The sequence below is a fragment of the Zosterops lateralis genome (genome assembly GCF_965231275.1).
Source record: "Zosterops lateralis genome assembly, chromosome: 9".
NCBI lineage: Eukaryota > Metazoa > Chordata > Aves > Passeriformes > Zosteropidae > Zosterops > Zosterops lateralis.
Genome location: NC_139769.1, coordinates 16,777,762 through 16,798,209, shown reverse-complemented (window position 1 = coordinate 16,798,209; position 20,448 = coordinate 16,777,762). Strand labels below are relative to the sequence as shown.

Genomic DNA, 20,448 nt, shown 5'->3' with positions numbered 1-20,448 from the left:
GATGTAAACCTGAATTTTTACAACTCATCTGTGAGTCCAGAACCACAGAGGTATAAACAAAGGCTGTGATAAAAGAGTGAGGATTCATTAATGTACACAGTCCTGCAAAGCTAGGGCATGTTTTCACTGTTTCTCTTAAAAATAAGGAATTTTTTTTCAGGACTGGTACAAGAAGCAATCAATGGTTTGGCTATTTTAAACTGCAGCAAATTGTTCCAAAATCTTTAGAAAAAAGGTACCACACCAAGATACAAAACAATATAAAAACTTGCAACACCTACACAATTTAGAAGGAACTCTTCTGTAATGTCCTCTTCCAGGAGCTGTTCCACAATAGACAATGCTTTTTTCTCACATTCAATCTTCTTTCTCAGGGCAGCCTCCAGAGCTGCCTTCCTGTAACAGAACAGACACTGAATGATAAAGAGGGCAGATTTCCATAAACAAATTTCCAATTGTATTTTTATATTTTTTTCTGAAATACAGCTTGCATTTTTCTGCATCACACCATGTTGGCCAAACAAAGCAACAAGTAACTAAGTGGACTAGTAATTCTGTTATAACTACAAAGGGTTATATATTTTATATTGGTTTGCTTTATTTGCTGGTCAAGAAAATTATTTACTCTTACTTTATTGCAACACACTCCCCAAATTTTCTCACAAGAGGGAAATCCAGAACTGGCTGGACAAAGAACCTGGGACAATTTACGGAGTGTGTAAGACCTGAAGAATGGGAAGAAAAAAAGAACTAGGACGTGACTGAGTGTGAAGTTACAAAGTAAAGGAAGGAATAAAATAAATGTCACTTCTTAAGTGTTTTTTGATGTAAATAATTATAAATGGCAGGTATGTAATGAAGCAAGATAGCAAAAAGCAAGTACTACAGACTAAAGAAATACAATTTTAGATGTTAGATTACTAACTTTTAGTATATTACACAGTGCTGAGATGTACATGCTGTTAGAAGTTACACAGCATCACTCCAATCATGCCTACATGATGTTGATGCTGGTGATTTACTGAAGTTAGTTTTGCTACTCTGAGAAAGCAAAGCCTCTGCAATGCAGAGACTACGATTTCATAGTGAGGCAAAACAACACAAATGTCAACACATACTGTTCCTCAGAAATCATACCTTTGAGCAGCATCTTCATTTTTCTGAGCAGCTGAATGCTTACTTCCTAGAAATTAAATATTCAGATATAGAAATTAGTGTACTTCCTTAACAGCAGAAAATACTGGAACCTGGAAAATATTAAAACCTCTAAACTGTAAGCACAGTCAAGATAATTGCTTAGTAACTTGCTTTTGGTGGCTGTGATTTCAGTAAGCTGGTATTCAGCAACCAGTCAGACACACTTTTTAAAAGTGTGAAAACAGGACAAATTCTTCTCGCGCTCTCATTCACTGTGTCCTGTATTCACAAAAAAAGCTAAGGGAAAAAACAATTCTGATACTAGTTTTGTGCCCGCTACACCCCCCGTCTCTCCAGCCCGGCTGTACCCCGGCACCCACCGCCGTCCCCAGAGCTGCCCCACCGCAGGGCTCTGTCCCACCGCGGGGCTCTGTCCCACCGCGGGGCTCTGTCCCACCGCAGGGCTCTGTCCCACCGCGGGGCTCTGTCCCACCGCGGGGCTCTGTCCCACCGCGGGGCTCTGTCCCTCTGAAGGGCTCTGTCCCGCCGCGGGGCTCTGTCCCTCTGAAGGGCTCTGTCCCACCGCAGGGCTCTGCCCCGGGCCGGGCACGGCGCCGGCCCCTCACACCGAGCCGGTACCGCCGCCCTGACCCGGCCTCCGACACGGGTGTCCCGGCAGCTGCTCCCGTACAAGGGCGACAGGCAGGGGAGATACCGGGCTGCTGCCCTAGCCAGGACACAGCGCTCAGGAAGGGCACAGCGCTCTGACCAGCCGTCACAGCCCGTCCGCGGCGCTCCGAGCGGGCCGGGGCGGGCTGGCCCCTCACAGCCCGAGGGGACGGCGGGTCCCGGCCTCGCCTGGCCCGGCGCACCGCTCGGCACGGCCACCCACGCGGCCCGGCACAGGCCACAGAGCCCGCCACGGCCCCCGCCGCTCCCCTCGGCACGCGGATTGGGCGAGTCCGCCGCCGCGCCGGGCTGGGGGCACAGGGAGAGCCCAAAGCGCCGGGCGGGGGTGCGGGATCCCGGCGCTCACCTGCGCGCCGCCGGCGGGGCTTGCCCGTCCCGGCCGCCATCATCGCCATGGCCGCCGCCCCGCCCGCCGACCTCTGACCCGGGGCGGAGCGGCGGCTGCGGCGGGGCCGGAGAGCCGGCAGCGCGGAGCCGGGGGTTCGGCTGGTGCTGGGGAGCTGAGGTGAGCTGCTGCCGTGCCCTTGTGGTTCTTAATTCAGTGTTACGGGCTGAGGCTGGCAGCCTCTTCGTCCCAGCCGGGGTGTGGTGCCGCCCAGAGAAGGGGTTGCGGTGTCTGCTTATTAGGAGGGAGTTTGGTGAGTATTAATAGAACGTTTCACACGGTTCAGATGCTGTCCACTTGCCGCTGAAACCTCCTAAAGGATTCACTTGGAAACCGGATTAGGTATTAAGGCCGGAGACCATCTGCGAGCTCAGGCAGCAGATCCTGGAGCAGCACAGCACGGTGGGGGCCTGTGGCGCGTTTCGGGCTGTGAGGGCATTGGGAAGGTACCGAGGGCTGAAAATGCAACTGTACTGCAGTTCGGAAGTATGTTAAATTGTTTTGGAGGGATTTGTAACATTCTGTAAAACGAAGAGCTTAAGTAGTATAACGTGTGGTAAGAAAGTATGTGGAAATGACCGGGTTAAAGTGACAGGCTAGAAAGGATAGGTTTCAGTGACATACAGTTGTCAAAATGGGCCATAAAGAGTAGAAAGCGAGTTGTTTATTCTTTGAATAAAGAAGATGACACAGAGATGCCTTTTAAAGTTTTGTGAGCATCCCGATAGGTTGGCTGTTTCAGTGTTGTCCCCTGTAGGTGCACTGGGATTGGGCCAGGTCAGCCCAACCACATTGGTCAAGCCTAAGAGGAAAGGCTGAGGACGTTGCATGGAGACTTCTGTGTTTGGATGAATAGTTACCTTATTAACCAGGTGTAGGGGTAATTGGCACTCACAGTGATCATATAACCAGGTTTAGGCCCATGGCATAACATAAAACCATAAAGATTATGACTGCTGCTAGGATATATCACATGGGATAACCAGGCTTGATTGTGTTTGTAATTCATGGTCCTGGCTATGTAAAACTTGGTATATACTTGACTTTACTCAAGTGTATAGCTTCGTTGTTTTTAGCAAGAAAAGTTTGAATTTTAATACCTAGAGGTAAAAGGCCACTGAAGTAGTCCAACCTAGACACTAGAAAGAAGTGAATGAAACTGTATATGTAATCTTGACTGGACTGTTGATAAAAACTGGTGTGGTGTTTGGATCAGTGCCTTCCCATGCCAGACATCGGGTTAGTGTGTGCCAGTGTGGATTGAGCAGGAGCTCCTCTGGTCAGAGCAGTCACAGAAAATGTCATGGGTGTGCACTCTTGGCGTGCAGTGAGGCCAGACTTGCTCTGTGTTAGCTCCAGTTTTCCACGTGTGCTCCCACAGTAGTCACTGTTTCCCTGTACATAGAATGCAGGTTGTTGCCTGTCTGTAATACTGTCTCCTTCAAATGCATGGAGTAGAATAATATAGAATACACTTCCTAAAAATATATTTTCCCTATTTTCTAATTATGTAGTTTTAATATTTATCTACATTGTTCTTATTCCTCTATTAACATTTTTTGATAATGTGATTATTTTTCAGCCTCTGTTTTAACTTTGTGTGATAGAATACTGCCCTCTTTATAAATTTTCATGCCAGAAGAACACAGTCACACTATAATGGCAGTTGATGAACTTCAAGCCATAATACAAAGATGTGTAAGTAGTTTTCTTTCCTTAGAAGTAACAAGTGTAAGGAGTGTGAGTTTTTCTTCAGATATTGCAATTAAAGCCAAAATGACCTCAAAAGACAAGTCAGCTGTTAGTAGAACTCCTCATGGGGCAGCTGAGTTTGGCCTCAATATTTCATTGACTTCTCTGTGGTGCTTATCCCAGGATGCTTGATTATTTCTGCTTCTTGGAGAAGGAAGTGTTTTTGTACCTAGGAACAAAAACTGGTTGTTGTAGAAAACACATCTTCCAAACAGAATGCTGTAGTCTAGACTTAGTGCTATTGAAATACTGCCTTGTCTTCTGTAGCAACTTGGCAGCTTTTTTAATATGTGAAAAATGTATTAGAGTTACAATGATACTACATTTAATTTTGAAATGAAAGTATGGATTTTTTATTTCTTATTTGACTTTAATAAGTATGGAGTTAAACATTCATATTTTCTTTCTAGCAAATTCTGGAAGAAGCTGATTTCAAAGGAGAAGATTTTAACCTGTTTCAGGTAGCAGGTCAGAAATGTTTGGAAGATGGATATGCAGCTCAGTTATTAGAAGTAATTCAAAATGAGAAAAACAAGGTGAGTTTAAGTTTGCATTACATATTACTGTTTATTTACATCATTAAATATAAAACTGCTTATTAAGAGGGGAGAGCTACTTTCCCTGTGGAGCAAGACTGTACATATGAATAGCTAATAAGTTGCCCTGTGTTAAGTGTACGTTATTCTGTATTCAGGTAGCTCACAGAAACCCAAGTCACAGTAATCTTAACAAAGCCATTAATAACTCTTCTTCTGTGAGTGAAGCCAAGAGAAAAGGAAGCAGAAAAGCATAGTTAGGAGAAAGCAACAGTGTCTCACTTCAGCAGGACAGGGATTTCAGGTGCTGTACTGGGTCTGGCTGGGATGAAGTTGGCTTTCTTCATGGAAGTCTGCACAGCGCTGTGTTTTAGATTAGTGACTGAAAAGGTGATGATAATACACCAGTGTTTCAACTACTGCTGATCAGTGCTTGTGTAGCATCAAGGCCTTCTCTGTTTTTCTCTCTGCCCCCATTGAGCAGGGAATTTGGGAGGAGATACAGCTGGGAAAGCAGTGAGAGATTCCACACTGTACAACATCGTGCTCAGCAGTAAAGACGTGGATGGGGACCCATTCCAAAGTACCTGTTCTTGGAGGCTGGCTGGGCATTGGTTTCCTTGTGGGAGTTGGTCTGCATCATTCCCCCTGTTGTGCCCTGCTGTTTTTTCTTTCATTTATTACTTTGTCCTTATCTCATCTTCAGAGTTACTCTGTTTAGGTTTTTTGGCTCTTGCCCCCATCCCACAGAGGGACAAGAGCAAGCAAACGGCTGAGGGGTGCTTAGTTGCTGTCAGGGGTCAGCCTAGCACAAGTGAATATAATAATATTGGCCAACTGTAGGAGCCAGCTAGGCTGATGCTAATTCGAAATAGTAATGTCTGTGGGCATTGGGGATGCTGGGACAGTATACCAAATTGAAGAGAGATAAATAGGAAGTTCAGAAAGGAAGTGAAGGGTAGAATATTTTAGCAATGTTACATGGGGTTCACAATCTTTTACATGAGGTTCATGATCTGGTTTTGAATTTTGTGAGTTTGGAGTAACAACTGAAAGTTTTCAGTCCTCTCATGAATAATTTGTCCAAGTGTTCTTTCAGCACAACTCTGCTCAGTCTTGTTTTAAATGTATTGTCATAGATACTTAGGGGTATATATTGACATGTCAATGTTAATAATTAAAGGAAAACTATACAAAATATGCAGCTGTGTTTATAGGTATGGGAAGAGAATACAATGTATGTCAAATTATGGTAACAGTTGCTAAATATTCAATGACAGTGACAGCAATGGTTACAACCAGGACATTGATTGATCTATTGTTCTTTTTGGTCTTCATATATACAACCTTTCTGGGTTTAGAAGACATCCAGTTTTGGTTTATTCTCTGAAAATCTGTTTTTTAGGTTATCATCAAGAATATGGGTTGGAATCTCATTTCTCCTCTTGTTAGATGTATTTTCATGTATAAACAAGAAGATGATAAACGAGAACACTGCCTGAGGATACTGGATCAGCTGGCACAGGTATGGTTTTGAAATACATGATTATGATACAGCAATATTAGGGAAGTTCTGCACAAAAAGGGGTGCTAGATCATTAATCCATGAAGCTAGTACACCAAAGGCCAATTACACAAATATTTATACAATTTGATTCTGACATTATTTGCATAATGAATCTACATTGCTGCTTGGATAAGCTGCTCTTAGTTTAATGTTCCCTTGCCTCAGTTTAAAAGTACAGGGAATTTTAAATTCATGGTACATGTTCAGTGAGTAGGGATCTTTGGACGTGGCAGGCTTAGCATCAGAGGTGTGGTTTTCACATTAAAATGACCTAAGTTGATCTAAAGGGCACAGTCTTAGCTGAGTTAGCTAGCTCGAGTAAAACTTACGGTATTTTGCAAAATGTGTTCTCTAGTATCTAATTCAAGGTCTCTCTGTTCATGTTCTCTCTTCAGTTGTTTCAAAACCATTCTGCAGGACCTTGCCATTTCCCACTTATCTGTGTCTAAACAGAATTTATTGTTCTCTTTTCCTGAGACTCACTCTGCAAAGTCTTTTCCTTAAATCATTCACCCTTCTTCAATATCTGTATCATTACCTGATGATTCTGTTGGAGTAGGGGCAGAAAAATGTTTTAACCTGTAAAAAGCTCATTCTCTTTCATTTATGCACTCCAAAAACAACTTGCAAGCTTTAGTACTTGAGTTAAATTCACACTCAAATTCTACTTCTCACTCTGCTCCTAAGGATTACTTTGCAAAGGTACTGTTTATACAGCCCATAAAAATCAGGTTTAGTGTCAATTTTTACTGTTATATGTTTCCAGCTCATATGAAAGTGTACACACAAGTATGCTTTTCAGTAGATGTTAATTGTAGGCATGTACTTGTTTCATATTTGTTTTCTTGAGTCTTACCTTGGATGTTCACGTCTTCTCTCTTGACATTCAGGAACATTTGTATTGAAGTTTGCATGTGATTAATTTTTTTTTGTTAATGGTTATTTAAAAAATATGCATTGTTTCTCTCTTGCAGCTGTGCAATCCAAAGGAACTTTTTTTGGGTTTACTTGAGCAGATTGAGCAGACCTCTGGAGATCAAGTCTGTCAAACTGTCATGTTACTGCTTCAGCCTTTGCAGACAGGTGGGAATCAGTTTATTGTGTGATTTCTGAATTAAATTATTTTCTCATTTATTTATCAATTTAGTTTAGCCTTTGCTGGGATGGTTTCATAATACATCTGTCCTGACAAGCTTTACAGTCTATTATATTCTGCAAAATAACACAAGGCATAAATTTCATGCTTAGATTGGCCTGTTAGAAAAAGATTTTAGATGGGACTAATAGCTTCAGTTGAAAAAGCAATATTCAGCTATTTTTCATCATTTATAAGAATGTGGTCCTATGACAGTTATATTTAGAGGTGTAAAGCACTCCTACTGTTGTTGCAGAAATAGGGAATCACATGGATTTGTGAAATTCTTCATTATTTGACTTTAAAAACATGCAATTCTATTTTTCTATAGTATAAAACTGTTATTTTGATTGAAGCACATTGAAATACTTGATTGGTGAGGGGAGAGTGTTATTCCAGCTTACATATGAAAATTTAAAATGTTGGGTTTGGCCACTCTCTAAGTAGGTGACAAGCAGTAGTTTCTGTTCTGTTATGTGAGATGAAATTACGTGTTGTGTATCAAGTTGAAGTCTGATTGTAGCAATCTCCAGGATATGTTATTGTATTATGTTAGAATTTAACAAGAGAAATACATAGGTTTTGGAAAGCCAATCTGCAATTAGTCCACACTGAGTCCAGTTAAAGTGGAGAGCCTCTGGTGCTGCTTTCTCAGTCTGGGAGAGGCTCTGTTATTTTTGTCACAGAGTAAAAACCAGTCAGTTTTCAGCAGAAAAGCTGGGCTGTTGTCTCTGGTTTTGCCAAGCACAAAAGGAATCAAGTAATAAATGCATTTTCAGATATGTATCATTTTACTTAGCCCAGTTCTAGAAAAGCAGATTTTTTTTTTTTTTTGTCCTTATCCTGGTGCTGTGGAGAAAGGAAGAACATTGAAATGCCAGATTGAAGTGCCATTGAAATGCCATTGAAGTGACAGATTTAGTATTTGTTATTTGCAAATATATGGCCATGTTGATTGCAGTATATTGAACTAGGTGATGATGTTTAATCTTGCTGGATTTGCTCATGTGATTTCAGGCATTAGTCCCTCTCCTTCCCTGAAAACAAAATGTTTTCTTACCTAATCACGTTGTTTTTCTTCATGTTTTCCTCTACTAAGTAAGTAATAATTTAATGCCTCAAAATGTTCTTTCTTCTTTTCCCCTCTTTTATTTTTTTCCCCCAGTGCTTTTGAAACTTCAGAACAAGAAGGCCTACTCAGTGGGTTTGTCATTGGCCATGATCATGAACCAGCTCACTCCCTTACCTGTACCTTATACAAAACAACAAATACAAGAAGATAAACTTGGTCTCTGTCAGTGTTGTAATGCAGTGGTGGACTTTGCTAAACCTTTCGTGAATGAAGTTGTTAAAAATATGGAAAAGTCCTCAGAATACAATGATATGGAGCTGAAAGAAGAATTAATAAAATTGTGAGCATTTTATGTCTGTGTTATATGTTCCTATAATTTAACAAAATGAATAGTTGGCATTTATTATATAGGGAGCAAATAAATAATCTTTTAGTCTTTTATAATGCTGCCAACATATATTTAACTAATGTGGTATTTTGACACAGAACCCCTAAATAGGCCTTGTATATTTATGCTTCCTGTTTAGTAGAGGGAGATGATAAAGAACTATTAGTTGCTGCATTGTGAAGCTGGGTTGGTATTCCTCTGTTCCTCAAATTTATAACAGTGAGAATAATCATAGTCTGGAGGTGAAGTCTAAGTAATGCTTCTGCAGGGGATGTTGGGTTTTTATTTTTTTATTCTCCGTGGAATACCTTGAATAGCAGCAGCTGATATGAATGTAGGCATTATTCTTCATCATCAAAGACATAATCATAGTCTGTATTTATGACTGTATTGGTGATTTATTCCACCCCTTTCTTTTTCAGCTGTATGAAAAGCCTGAAATTCCCATTATTGACAGCTCAGCTTGAACAACTTGAGGGCATTGAGGAACATCCTTTTCGGAATTTTGCAACTGAAATTATAGTGAGTGCAGTCAAAATTAATTACAGAGTGTGCAGAACCAGTGGTCTAGTTCACAACTGCCTGTAACTTGTTCTAGTGCTCATTTTGATTTCTGTACTGGTTAGTGGGGTGACTTACTGGGCTGTGTAAGATATATCCTGCCTTTCCTGTTGGGCACAGTCTGAAACCATGTTTTTAATGCTAATTATGAGTTACCTTTTCTTCACTTTATTGATAAACTTCTGTTTATGGCATTAGGTAGTAAGAGCTGAAGCTAGGGTCAGTAAGTTGTGCTTTGACTGTATGACATCTTGCATAATCCTAATTTTCCAAAATGTGCCATCCTGGATGTTGGGTTTGGACAACTGCAGAATAGTGAGCTGACCCTGATCTCCCCATTTTCCTGTAATATCTACAAGAGGAGCTATACCATGTCCTCAGCCACATGAAGGGTGCGAGGGGGTAACCACTGTAGTGTTTCTGATGTACAGATGGCAGGTGTTCCTTGTGTTGTGCATCATAAGAAAGGCCATACAAAGCAAATCTTACTTTAAATCATGGCTTGCCTTTAGCAGCTAAATGTTGTGTTCCATATTGATTAGTGAGAAAAAACCGAGAACTGAGTATTCTGTGATCTGAAAAACAGAGATTTTGTGACAGAATGTTTCCATGAATCTGTTTTTACTCATAGCATTGAGGATGAAGGAGCCGAATCAGGAGTTTGCAGATGGTCTCCATTCTGTCTTTTGTTAACTTCTGTGTGCTTGACTTTGCTAGCTTAGTAACATTTTTCTAACACTGCTTATTTTTCCTCCAAGATTTTTTTGTGTGTGTTTGTGCATCTATCACAACTATCACGTATTTATATTAATATATATATATATTAAACCCATAACATTTATATTAATTTATACATATGCTGTACAAGAGAATGCATGTAAATACAGTTAGAGCTTTAAAACTTAATTGGTATACAGGTGTTTTAAAGGCAATATGGGAAATCTGTTTCTATTTTTTAGGACATTTTGTGGAATTTAGGAGAATTGATACCATTAATATTTGTACATCACAAAAGCAAAAGTCCACACTGGGAGGATCAGGAATTTGCAGATATGGAGCGAAAGAATTCCGCTGATTCTTTGGCCTGTCTGTCATATCTGATCTTTGTTCAGCACTTTAGTGTCGAATGCTTTCCAGTGGTTTTTAGGTAAGAACCATTCTTTCTTGCTTATTGTAAGTCTGTACTTTGAAGGTTGTTTCTGAGTGGAAGAGAACTTTCTTTGTGAACAGTTATGAATGAAAACTGTATTTCAGTAGTATTAATTTTATGTCAACATTTATGCATTTATATTTTATATAATTTATGTTATACAAAGAACATAGTCCTGCAGATTAGTCTATTATAGTTTATTTTTAGATGAGCTGTCCTTTAAAAGAAACTATTACGATTAGTCATGTGCTGAAAATTAATGTGTATTAATTGTTCATTTACATATCTATAGACAGTTTCCCCATAAGAGTTCTTAACAGTGATTTGACTTATGATCTTTTTGTCTATTTAAAAATCAATAATTTTAGAAAGAAATTTGAATTTTTTAAAAGAATACTAATCCTGTCAAATCTATTAATTACTTACAAATGTATATGGCTTATGCAGCTTAATGTAGCCTGATTCTTCTCTTCTAGTCCTTCATACCTTCTGCTGTGCAATATGACACACATTGAAGTGCTGCTGAAAAGGTATGGTTTGTGGAATTTGCAGGTCTAGGTGATGGGTGTGATCTTTTACAGTAATGCATAAAAACAAATTTGAAATATAGATAAGTTCAGAGGAGGTTTATAAACTTGAGCATTAAAATGGCAAGTTCCACTACAAGATGGCATCTCCTACTAAGAAGCGGAAGTTGTCTAAACATTTATGTATTGTTTTCATCGTGTATTCTGATTCCATTTTTAGAAACTTTATTCTGAAAATGTAAAATTAATAGTTTAAACACATGTAGAATAATTAGAGTGTATAGTTACTTGCCCTTCTATAACAATAATTACCAAAGGTAACTATTGGGAAAATATTTATTTGAATGTATTCTGACATGATATGCAAAATGATTAAAGGTCAGGTTTTTAAAGGAAACCGAACTTTTCTATATGTTGTGATTATTTCACCTTCCATAAGCAGCCATGTTACCAAGTAGCTTCTAGCACTGCTATGGAAGGCAAGTTTCCTATTCTGACAGCTCATCATTCCATTTTCTTTGGTAATCAGTGTCTCAATACTTGTGGGAGATGACACTGCTTTTGAGCATGTATAAATACTGAGGGGAAAAAATGTTATTTTTTGACTATGAAGAGATGAGTCTAATGTTCAGTTTCTCATCAGCAAGTTTATTGTAAAGATCTTTGGGAAGAGTAATGAAGAATCAATATTTTTAAAATAGAAGGAAAATTGTGGAGGGAAAAGTTCTTGTTCACCTCTGTTCTACTATTTCTTTTAAAATATCAACTGTCTTTTAAATTAACAACTTAAATTTGATTTTTTTTTCTAGAACAGAAGAATCTGTATTATCTAAAGGACTTGTAAGTTGTTTTCTTAAATTAAATTTTCAATGTTCAAAAGTTTTAGTTTTTCAGTTTAAGGAACAGTAAAACTTTGTTTCCCCCTCTCAAAGAGGTATAACTGATAGTTCAGATAATAGTTCCAGAAATATTTTGAGGCTTAATTAAGTATTCTTCAGTGTTACAAATACCTGTATTTATTGAACTTCACAGTCCTGTATAAACGTTTAAATTACAGTTATCACTTATAATTGCAGCTGCTTAGAACTTGCAATATCTGAATGAGGATTTATGAGTGAAGGGTGTTTTAGCCATGAAATGTTAAGCTGATAGATCAATGTCCTGTATATGTGCATACTGTTGGCATCTTTCTTTTCTTTTCCCCACCTGCAGGATCTGTTTGAGAGCTGTTTATTGAGAATGGAAGATAACAGCCTTCTGCATCACTATTTAGAATTCAGGGACTTCATAAATGTACCTCAGGTAATAAGAAACAGTGTACAGAAGTCTTCAAAGTTTGATCAGAAATAACACCTAGCTGTCCTCTAGGTGTTTGAGAGAGGGCATCTTACTGGACCTTTATACACTGTGCCGTTAAATTGAAACCTTCAGTGTCCTGTATACAGAATTGATTCTTTCCTACCTGCTGCAGCATGAAGTTTCAGTGACAATTAAAATATACCCAGTGTATGTACAGGTTACTGAAGCAGGTGGGCACAGATCTTAGCTGAAAGGTGGTGCTTGCTTGTTTTTGTCTCCTCCTTGCCTATCTGCTGCTTGGCTACATTCTTACCTGGAACCAAGAGTACAGGAATAGTGTTCTTGTGGATCAGCCCAGGGATTTTGACCACTGAAGCAGCATGAATTTCTCTGATGAGAATCTTCTGTAATCACCGAGACATTCTCAAGTGTGCTGTGGGTTTTTTGTTTGGTTCATATTTTAAAGTCTTGGGTAGATTTTAGTCAGTGTGATGTAATATAATAATCTGTATGTAATTGTAAATTGTATCTCCTTTTTCTGACTGCAGGATTTGGTGAAAATTATGACCCTTTGTCCCATGGAGCATATGGTATGTTAAGTGGCCTACAGAACCAGTTGGATTCTGAATGATGAATTATTTTTTTTTAGAATTCATAAACATGAATAATAAACATGATAAACATTTCTATTTATCATAAACATGATAAACAGAATAAATAAACATTTATTTATTTATAATTATAAATATTTCTGTTTTCTTTAGAGAAAGAAGAGTTTAAATATTTTGCAGTTGTTCATAGACAAGTTTGATACAGAGGGAAAATACACGTTATTCAGGTATGCATCCAAGTTACTGTAGATTGTGTAATATCAGCCCTAGTGCAGCTTAAGTGCATCAATACAATGATTTCTGACACAATTTCTATCTGAGAAGCCACATTAATTTTACTGTGTTAATTTTTTGATAAATAATGAATTTCATTTGCCTCATACAAAATTACCTGTCTTATGTAAGGCAGTGTTTAAAGGTTACATAGTCATACTATTCTGTGGTAAAACTCCCACTTAAGGAATGTTATCTAAGTTTTCAGCTAACTCTATGGGCAGCTTTAAAGAGATAATATCTTTGCTTTGTTTGTTTGAAGGTGTTTACTGAAGACAAGCAACCATGCTGGTGTGGAAGGATACATAATTAAAAATATAAAAGATCAGATTCACTTAGCTTCAACGGTGAGATGTTACCAATAAAAACCAAGTTACCTTCTCAAAATTCTATCAGTGTGATGTTGAGAAAATGTCTACAACTTAAACTTTGAGTAATGTATTAAAAGAAATCCACTTTGAAAATATAAAAAAGATTAGAAAATTTTATTAAAAACATTACTTAGGCTTTTTTGTCTGTGCATATTTAGGTTATAATTTTATAGTTGTATTTTTAATTGCATCGTCTTACTGTATTTTGCTACAAAGTTATTATCTTTTCTGTGCTTGAAAATACATTTCTTTCTTAAAGTGCAACTGCTCAGTATATTGTTTTATCCCCACAGTTCCTAATTTTTAAAATATAATTCAAATATTACAGTCCAGATAGAATTATTAATTTTTTCTTTGCTTTTATGATGACAGTCAGCATTTTATTATGAGTGCTTTGCAAATAATAAATCCATCAGGAAGGGCTTGGCTAGATCAAAGCCATTTTAATCTCATATTTTATAATAATTATACCAGAAAGTTGGGAAAATTAATTAAAACTAAATGATTAACTTTTTTCTATGCAACTTCAGAATTCTCTTACTACATTTCTTCCATTTCTTTCCTGGCTGTCAAAAATACAATATTAAAATTCTGAAGAGGCTGGTTTGTGTACTCCAGTCACAGGTCAATATTAGAAAACATTTCTTCCAGTGTTTTTTTTTTTTTTTTTAACTTTCTGTTTTATGCAAGTTATTGTTACTTTATTTAAGACCTAAATTTTGCACTCAGCTGAACTTCCTGTATCTTTTTCTCAGAAGGAGTATGACAACATTTGGTTTACAGGACATCACCTGATCTCCCTTCTAGATTTAGTACTTTCACTTCCAGAAGGTGCTGAGACCGATCTTCTGCAAAACTCAGACAGGTGAGTTTTAACAGTTAAAAGCTTTTCTCCTTTCTTCATTATTAAAAAAAGACTTTAAACTACCTTACTACAGAAGCAGCTGGGGAATAAAAGCAATGTGGTGTGATGTCTAATGATATAGGGGAATAACAATTATCAACCTATGGTGCAAGGCATCTTTGAGGGAGTTTCACAGGTTGCTACTGGGAATCCAGTATCTCATTGTTACCTCACGGCTTTTAGAGGGGCAAAACGTTGTGACGTGGGAGTGGACCTTGACAGAGGGACAGCAGTCAGCAGCTTGTTGAAACATGGAAAGCTTTTTATTATCTGACTCTAAGGGCTTATATACATTTTGTACAGAGGGCCAAGATTGGCCCAAGGAGGTTACAACCTCCTGACTCCATTGGTCAATATGACCATCAGTCAAGTTCTCTCTCAGAGAACAAGAATGCAAAACATAGAGATAAATTCTAAGAATACATATTGTTTACATGAAGCAGCGTGAGAAACTGCTGCAAAGACTCAAACACTTTGAAACTAAGAAATTCAGGGACGACATCTCATGAGTAGGATTACAGATCTATCTGAACAGTAAATAATTGCATTTTAAAAACAAAAAAACCCCAAAATGTGTCTGAAAAATCTTATGTAATAGGGTAAGTCTTCCTGCATGATAATATGATGATGCTTGGGCTTGTAAATCAGTGGGGAGATAATGTCCAGATGGACATATACTTGCTTTAAAAAGCCCAGAAGTATGATATTTAATTGTACTTGTTATCTGGAAAAAAAAAATCAGTGATTTCTGCTCAAAAATATTGTTAAACAAAAGCAAACCCCAATTATTTTAAAAACACGCTCAAAAGTAAAAATTCAGTACAGTAATAAAGAAAATTGTCACACTAGTTTCAAATCAACTTCGGATCACCAGTGATACATACTATAAATTCTGTCATAAGGTTATGTCTCTTGAGAGAAGTCTTTCCCTCAGCATCACCAGCCTTCCCCAGTCTGATGACAGTTTCAGGTTTCCTTGCAGTGTAAGCTTTTGTACAGCAGTCATTGCACACTGGTGCTCTAGGTGGAGCTGTGCTGCTCAACAGATGGGTGGTTGCTTTTTGTACAAATGGATATTCCTAGCATGTCTGGCTAATGGACAATTAAAATTACTACCCTGGTAATAGGTATCTGTATGTTTTTAATTCACAGGATTATGGCATCATTAAATCTGCTGAGATACTTAGTCATTAAGGATTGTGAAAGTGACAATCAAGTACGTACTATTTGATTTGAAAATGATTGATTAGCTGAGAGGTGGATTCACATGAACTCTGTTATCCTTGATTCAAAAAACATGGGGTTTGCATTTTTCTTTGCAATGCTTAGTTCCCCAGAAGTGATGCTTTTTTAAGACATTAGGAAATATGTGATATGTTCCTTTGTTTTGATGGAATTGTTTGCATATATACTGTTCTATAAACAAATTAATCCTTTCACTCTGGCTGTTGAACTGTGATCTATGTCCATAACATTAGTGTATGCCACCAGAAAATCACATATCCAACAAGTATTCCCAAATGAAAAAGTTGCTTATTTTTGCTTATTTATTTGCTGATATCCCTCAAACCTCCAACTGGATTTCTTCATAGCAAGAATAATACAATAATATAATTTTCTGGTTTCTAAAATACATAAAAACATTCTGATCTGCTTTTAGATTAATTTGAGATCTAGGAATAAATTTTTAAGTGCCTAATAATGTTACTAATCTAAGTAGAATAACAGTGAAATAACCTGTACTGATTGCTGAAACCATAATGAAAATGAAAAGCAAAAATAGTGGTGGGTGCATTTCTATTTCACTATTTATGTAATTAGTTAATATTGGTAAACTGTATCTGGTTGTCATATTTAAGGGGTGATTACTATTTAAGTACTCATAATGGTCTACTCAGTTACATGCATATATATAGCTTTGTAAGAAAAGTAAGAATTCCTCTTTTATTCTTAATAAAAAAAGACATGTAGTAGCACTCAGCTGCTCTAACACTGCTGTCTAGTACCTGGGAAAAAGAATGTCCATACAGTTTGAGAAAAAATAGCATCACATCTTCTGAAGATTTTCCCTTAAATTTAGCCTCTGTCAGTTCTTCTTGACTTCCTCCCTGTCTCTCTTCATACAGTGCAAGTGAGGCAGAAAGAAAATGCCTCCTTTCATGTCAGTTCAGATATTTTTATTGCTGTGTAACAAGCATTTTCATTAATCAAGTTTAAAAATAAGCCTTTTTCTAGAAAGTTCCTTTTTTAGCCACATTCTGGTGGAAGTAATTACTGTTCTTCTTATTTGAACTGTTAACTGTGCCATTTAGTATTAAAATTTGGTACATTTTCCACTGTCATTAGTGGATTCATTGTATTCAACACTGAAAATTCTTATTTTTATCATCCTTATTCTGCCCTTTGAGGATACTGCCTGAAGAAAAGAGTTGTATAAATGGCTCCTATATACAAGGACACAAAGGCTGCTTTGTATTTTTTTCCTTCTATAGCAAACCCAGTCCTATTTTCCTCTCTGTAACCCTGAACAGCGTTGGTTTTGAGCATCTTTTCCTTGCACCTCCTGCTTCCTGAGTGCCTTTATTGTAAACTCATTCTTTCTACCAGGTCAGACTGGGGAGAATTTTGTTGTCACTGTGGCTGCTGTGATGAAGGATGGGAGAGTAGCAAATCCAGTAACATTCTTAAAATGCTTTTAAAATGCAATATAGACATTTGGGAAGTGTGATATCTGTCACAACTTTCATTTGACATCAGAGTTCAGTGTTAATTCAGGAATGTTAATTGAAGTATTTGTTCTGTTTTACTGCTGATTTATCTGAGAGGAGCCTACAATTGCCATTTCCTTGCGGCAGAGATTCTAGCCTGAGAAAGGGCCTGGAACTTCCCCTCTGACACATCAAGATTCTTTCACCTTTGCTTACAAGAGCAAGCTGAAAATGTGCATTTCCATTGCTGTAGTTACCAATCTACACACTAAGTCCTCCCTCCCTCTGCACCCTTCTTTTTTTTGACTACTTCATCAGCCAACCAACAAAACATGTAAGGGAGAGGAAGAGGAGCTTAAATATCCATCACAATGCTGTTCATGCTTATGTGCATGCATCTGAAATATTTTTTTCTCTTTTCCTCCCGCTTACAGGAGTGTGTGTTATAAAGACTAGTCAAAAAACTTGTGCTCAAAAGCTTAGCCTTGCAGTGCTGCATTAAAACTGTTTTGTAACCTTCTCTGTTCTGTTTGACCAGACTGGTGTATGGACCACACTTGGCAAGATAGAGCAGAATTTCTTAAAACCACTGCGTGTAGGACTCAACATGTCAAAAGCACATTATGAAGCAGAAATAAAAAATAAGAAAGAAAACAGAAAAGGTAAGTTTTTGTTGGTTTTTTGTTATCAGCTTTGTTCATATCTAGAAACTTTGGTAATTCTTTGGAAATGGAGAATTGGTGAATGCTGCATAGATCAGGTTTTATTTAACTGTTGCCACAATTCCAGACTTCAAATAATAATTCCGTAGTTGATGTATTAAATTTTTTCATAATTGATCAGAAAAATCTGAACTTACCTGTCATCACATTTGTAAATTTTATGGAAACGTGACAGAACTGTCACATGAAGACCTTCAGAACTTGTTCTGCATTTATCCTTTTGATTTTAATATTACAAAGGAGAAACTTAGTTTCTCTGAACAGATAATCCTTAGGTTTCATACCAGGTGTGGGAGGGTTAACAAGAGGAAAAAATAAGTCACAGTGGTCTCTAAAGCCTGAAGCATTACATTCATTTTCTTTTAATACCTTATTTTTTTTAATCTGACACACAGAATCAGATTCTGCTCTGGGTTAAGCAGACACATTGCACAGGGCACAAGAGCTGTAGCTGCTTTAGGCAATCTCTCTGTATGTCAGATCCTCTGTTCCTTGTGGTCTGCAGTATAATTAAGATAGCCCAAGGAATTTGTGTCTGCTACTAAAAATGTCAATACAGCTTTTTGCCTCTGGTCTTATCCTCTTCCTTTGCAAACTATGTACTTATGAGGCAAGGAAGGGGATTTTTTTCTCAAGAAAACCTGTGGATATCTTTCTAAAGGGAATCCTTCAAAATTAATCAGGAAGCTTTTTCTTAAGTCCCTCTTACACTTATCTAGCCTTCAACAAAGTAGAAAGAGATTTGAGTTCGGGAGAGAACATCTAACTTGTAAGAGTAAATGGTTTAGCTTTCTTCCTTAGTGTTTAATCTTTGTAAGCATTACATTGAATTTCAAATATGTGGTCTGAATGTGAGAGGTTTTCCCCTAATTTTTCAGACCTGTCCTTGTAGTTTAGCCTGCTGCAAGTAATCTGTCTGAAAAAGAGAAGCATGCAGCCTTTTCTTAATAAATTAAATATTTAATGTCTGGATTCATTGAGCCAAGCTAAAGAACCTCCTACTATCTCCGTGGATGTGGAGATAATAAAATCGTATCAAAACTGTGCCAGATAACATTTTATTTTTCTATTCAAAGAGCATGTGAGCTCTATAAAATTGGTTCCAGTTGCAGATCTTGCCTGTTCAGTGATGTAGGCGTACAAAGTATAAAGAGATCATCCAGCTCCAACTGTCTTCCTCTTAATGTTCAGCACCCTCTGTCAATCCCTACATTTCTGTTCTTAACAATTACTGTCATGAAATGCTTATATTTTGAATATTCTTTTAATTCTAAGAGTCATGTTGGTTTCTTCATGTTTTCTTCTACAGAGGCACAGAGTTCTAATACAGTTTGCTCTCTAACTGTCAGTGGGGAAAAGATGCAGCCCATGACTACTGGAATGCAGCTTCAAGTAAGTTTGCACTTCCCTTCAGTCACTCAGAAATACTGACTTTTTTTTTTTTTTTTTCCAATGTGGAGATAAAAGTAACTAAAATAGGTAAAAAAAAATCTAATAAAAATAACACTCATCCTTCTTGTCATTTCAGGTTTTACACTCAGCTCTCTTCACATTTGATTTAATAGAAAGTGTTCTAGCTCGAGTAGAAGAACTCATTGAAGTGAAAACAAAAGCTGTAATGGATGAAAATAGTTAAGGCAGCTGAAGTGTTTGAATTAACATACTCCTGAAAAAGTCATTTGGACTACGAGACTTCAGTTACAAGGGAAGCTACGGCCCTTTAAAGAAGAGCAATTTAGAGTGGCCTCCAGAAGAACTGCAAATGCAGCCCTTCATAAGTCTTGTTGCTGTTCTTTTTTATTTTCTTTTGCTCTTGTTGCATGTGGTTTGTAGATATGGTCTATTTACTCCTCTTCAGAATTAGATGTTTTTTCTTTAATTCAGAAACTAAAAACCAAAGCAGGGGTGTGTTCCTCTCTTCCATGGCAAGGAGGTATGGTTAGGCATTTATTTTGTTTAATTTTCAGAAGTTGTTGGGTAATAGTTGCTGACTGGTGGTGTGAATTACAAAGAATTTTATCAAGTGATTGAAGAACCATTAATTAAAAAGCCCTGTTTAAACATATTTTTATTAGCACATTTTAATGTTGACAGACAAGCTTCTCTATTTGCAGACAGGACTGTAAGGTACAGGTAGATAACAGTATAGAATATACTATCTATAAATAGTAAAAACACTATTGGAAGGGGCAAAGGAAACCAGGTTTAAAGAAAAATACATCAACTTGGAGCCAAATAGCATGTTAGAACTTAGTAACATAACAGATAATACTTGAATTTAAGAAACAGTGTAAGGTTGCATACAATACAGCTGCTGTTTTTAGGGATACCTGTATTTTGAAATTGTTTTGATCATCCTTATCTTTAATCATACAGTTTTTCTTAAGATATAGGTAATATTTTGGGGAATTATTAATAAACAGATGAGCCTGTAAGGTCAGAATCAAGTTAAAAATACAGATGACTTTTCTATAGTGCAGCTAAACTACTTTTTTGCCCTCCCTAGAAAGAACATTTGGTATCAAGTATATTTTTCACTGTACAGCTATTTAATATGAATTTTAATTCCAAATGCATATGTTGTATGTAGTCTTTCGAAATGTAACTATATTTTTAAGAACATTCTATATTTTGTTTAAAATGTAGCAATTCTATTTATA

General features: G+C 37.4%; 2 protein-coding genes across 6 annotated transcripts in view; one reads left to right on the top strand and one right to left on the bottom strand.

The window, feature by feature from the left end:
* Positions 1–2,233, bottom strand: part of RPAP2 (RNA polymerase II associated protein 2) — a 40,654-nt gene extending 38,421 nt beyond the window's left edge. For all 3 annotated transcript variants that reach the window (XM_083867597.1, XM_083867598.1, XM_083867596.1), the window contains exons 1-3: positions 2,174–2,233; positions 1,138–1,183; positions 282–396 (exon numbers count right to left, since the gene is read on the bottom strand). In XM_083867597.1, coding sequence (XP_083723723.1) covers positions 282–396; positions 1,138–1,183; positions 2,174–2,222 — 210 coding nt within the window. In that variant the 5' untranslated portion in view covers positions 2,223–2,233. The remainder of the gene's footprint in view (positions 1–281; positions 397–1,137; positions 1,184–2,173) is intronic.
* A 188-nt stretch (positions 2,234–2,421) lies between these two features.
* On the top strand, positions 2,422–20,429 carry GLMN (glomulin, FKBP associated protein). Of its 3 annotated transcripts, none has more exons than XM_083868053.1 (19): positions 2,422–2,465; positions 3,795–3,910; positions 4,375–4,500; positions 5,906–6,025; positions 7,042–7,150; positions 8,368–8,614; positions 9,085–9,184; positions 10,183–10,370; positions 10,850–10,903; positions 11,710–11,740; positions 12,113–12,202; positions 12,748–12,789; positions 12,964–13,037; positions 13,346–13,430; positions 14,210–14,319; positions 15,511–15,574; positions 17,605–17,728; positions 19,098–19,180; positions 19,317–20,429. In XM_083868053.1, the coding sequence occupies exons 2-19, from the start codon at positions 3,845–3,847 to the stop codon at positions 19,422–19,424; spliced, it is 1,821 nt and encodes a 606-aa protein (XP_083724179.1). In that variant the 5' UTR covers positions 2,422–2,465; positions 3,795–3,844; the 3' UTR covers positions 19,425–20,429. The 3 variants fall into 3 exon arrangements, with proteins under 3 accessions (XP_083724179.1, XP_083724180.1, XP_083724178.1); XM_083868054.1 differs by lacking the exon at positions 2,422–2,465 and adding an exon at positions 2,498–2,614 and having other exon boundaries at positions 14,213–14,319; XM_083868052.1 differs by lacking the exon at positions 2,422–2,465 and adding an exon at positions 2,498–2,614.
* The last annotated feature ends 19 nt before the right edge of the window (positions 20,430–20,448 follow it).

What these genes read in the sequence shown, in the direction of transcription:
- GLMN (XM_083868053.1), top strand. Translation starts at nt 3,845, where the DNA reads ATGCCAGAAGAACACAGTCACACTATAATGGCAGTTGATGAACTTCAA. An exon ending in TACTGGATCAGCTGGCACAG is followed by an intron (nt 6,026 to 7,041) that starts GTATGGTTTTGA and finishes TCTCTCTTGCAG; the next exon opens with CTGTGCAATCCAAAGGAACT. An exon ending in GCTTCAGCCTTTGCAGACAG is followed by an intron (nt 7,151 to 8,367) that starts GTGGGAATCAGT and finishes TTTTTCCCCCAG; the next exon opens with TGCTTTTGAAACTTCAGAAC.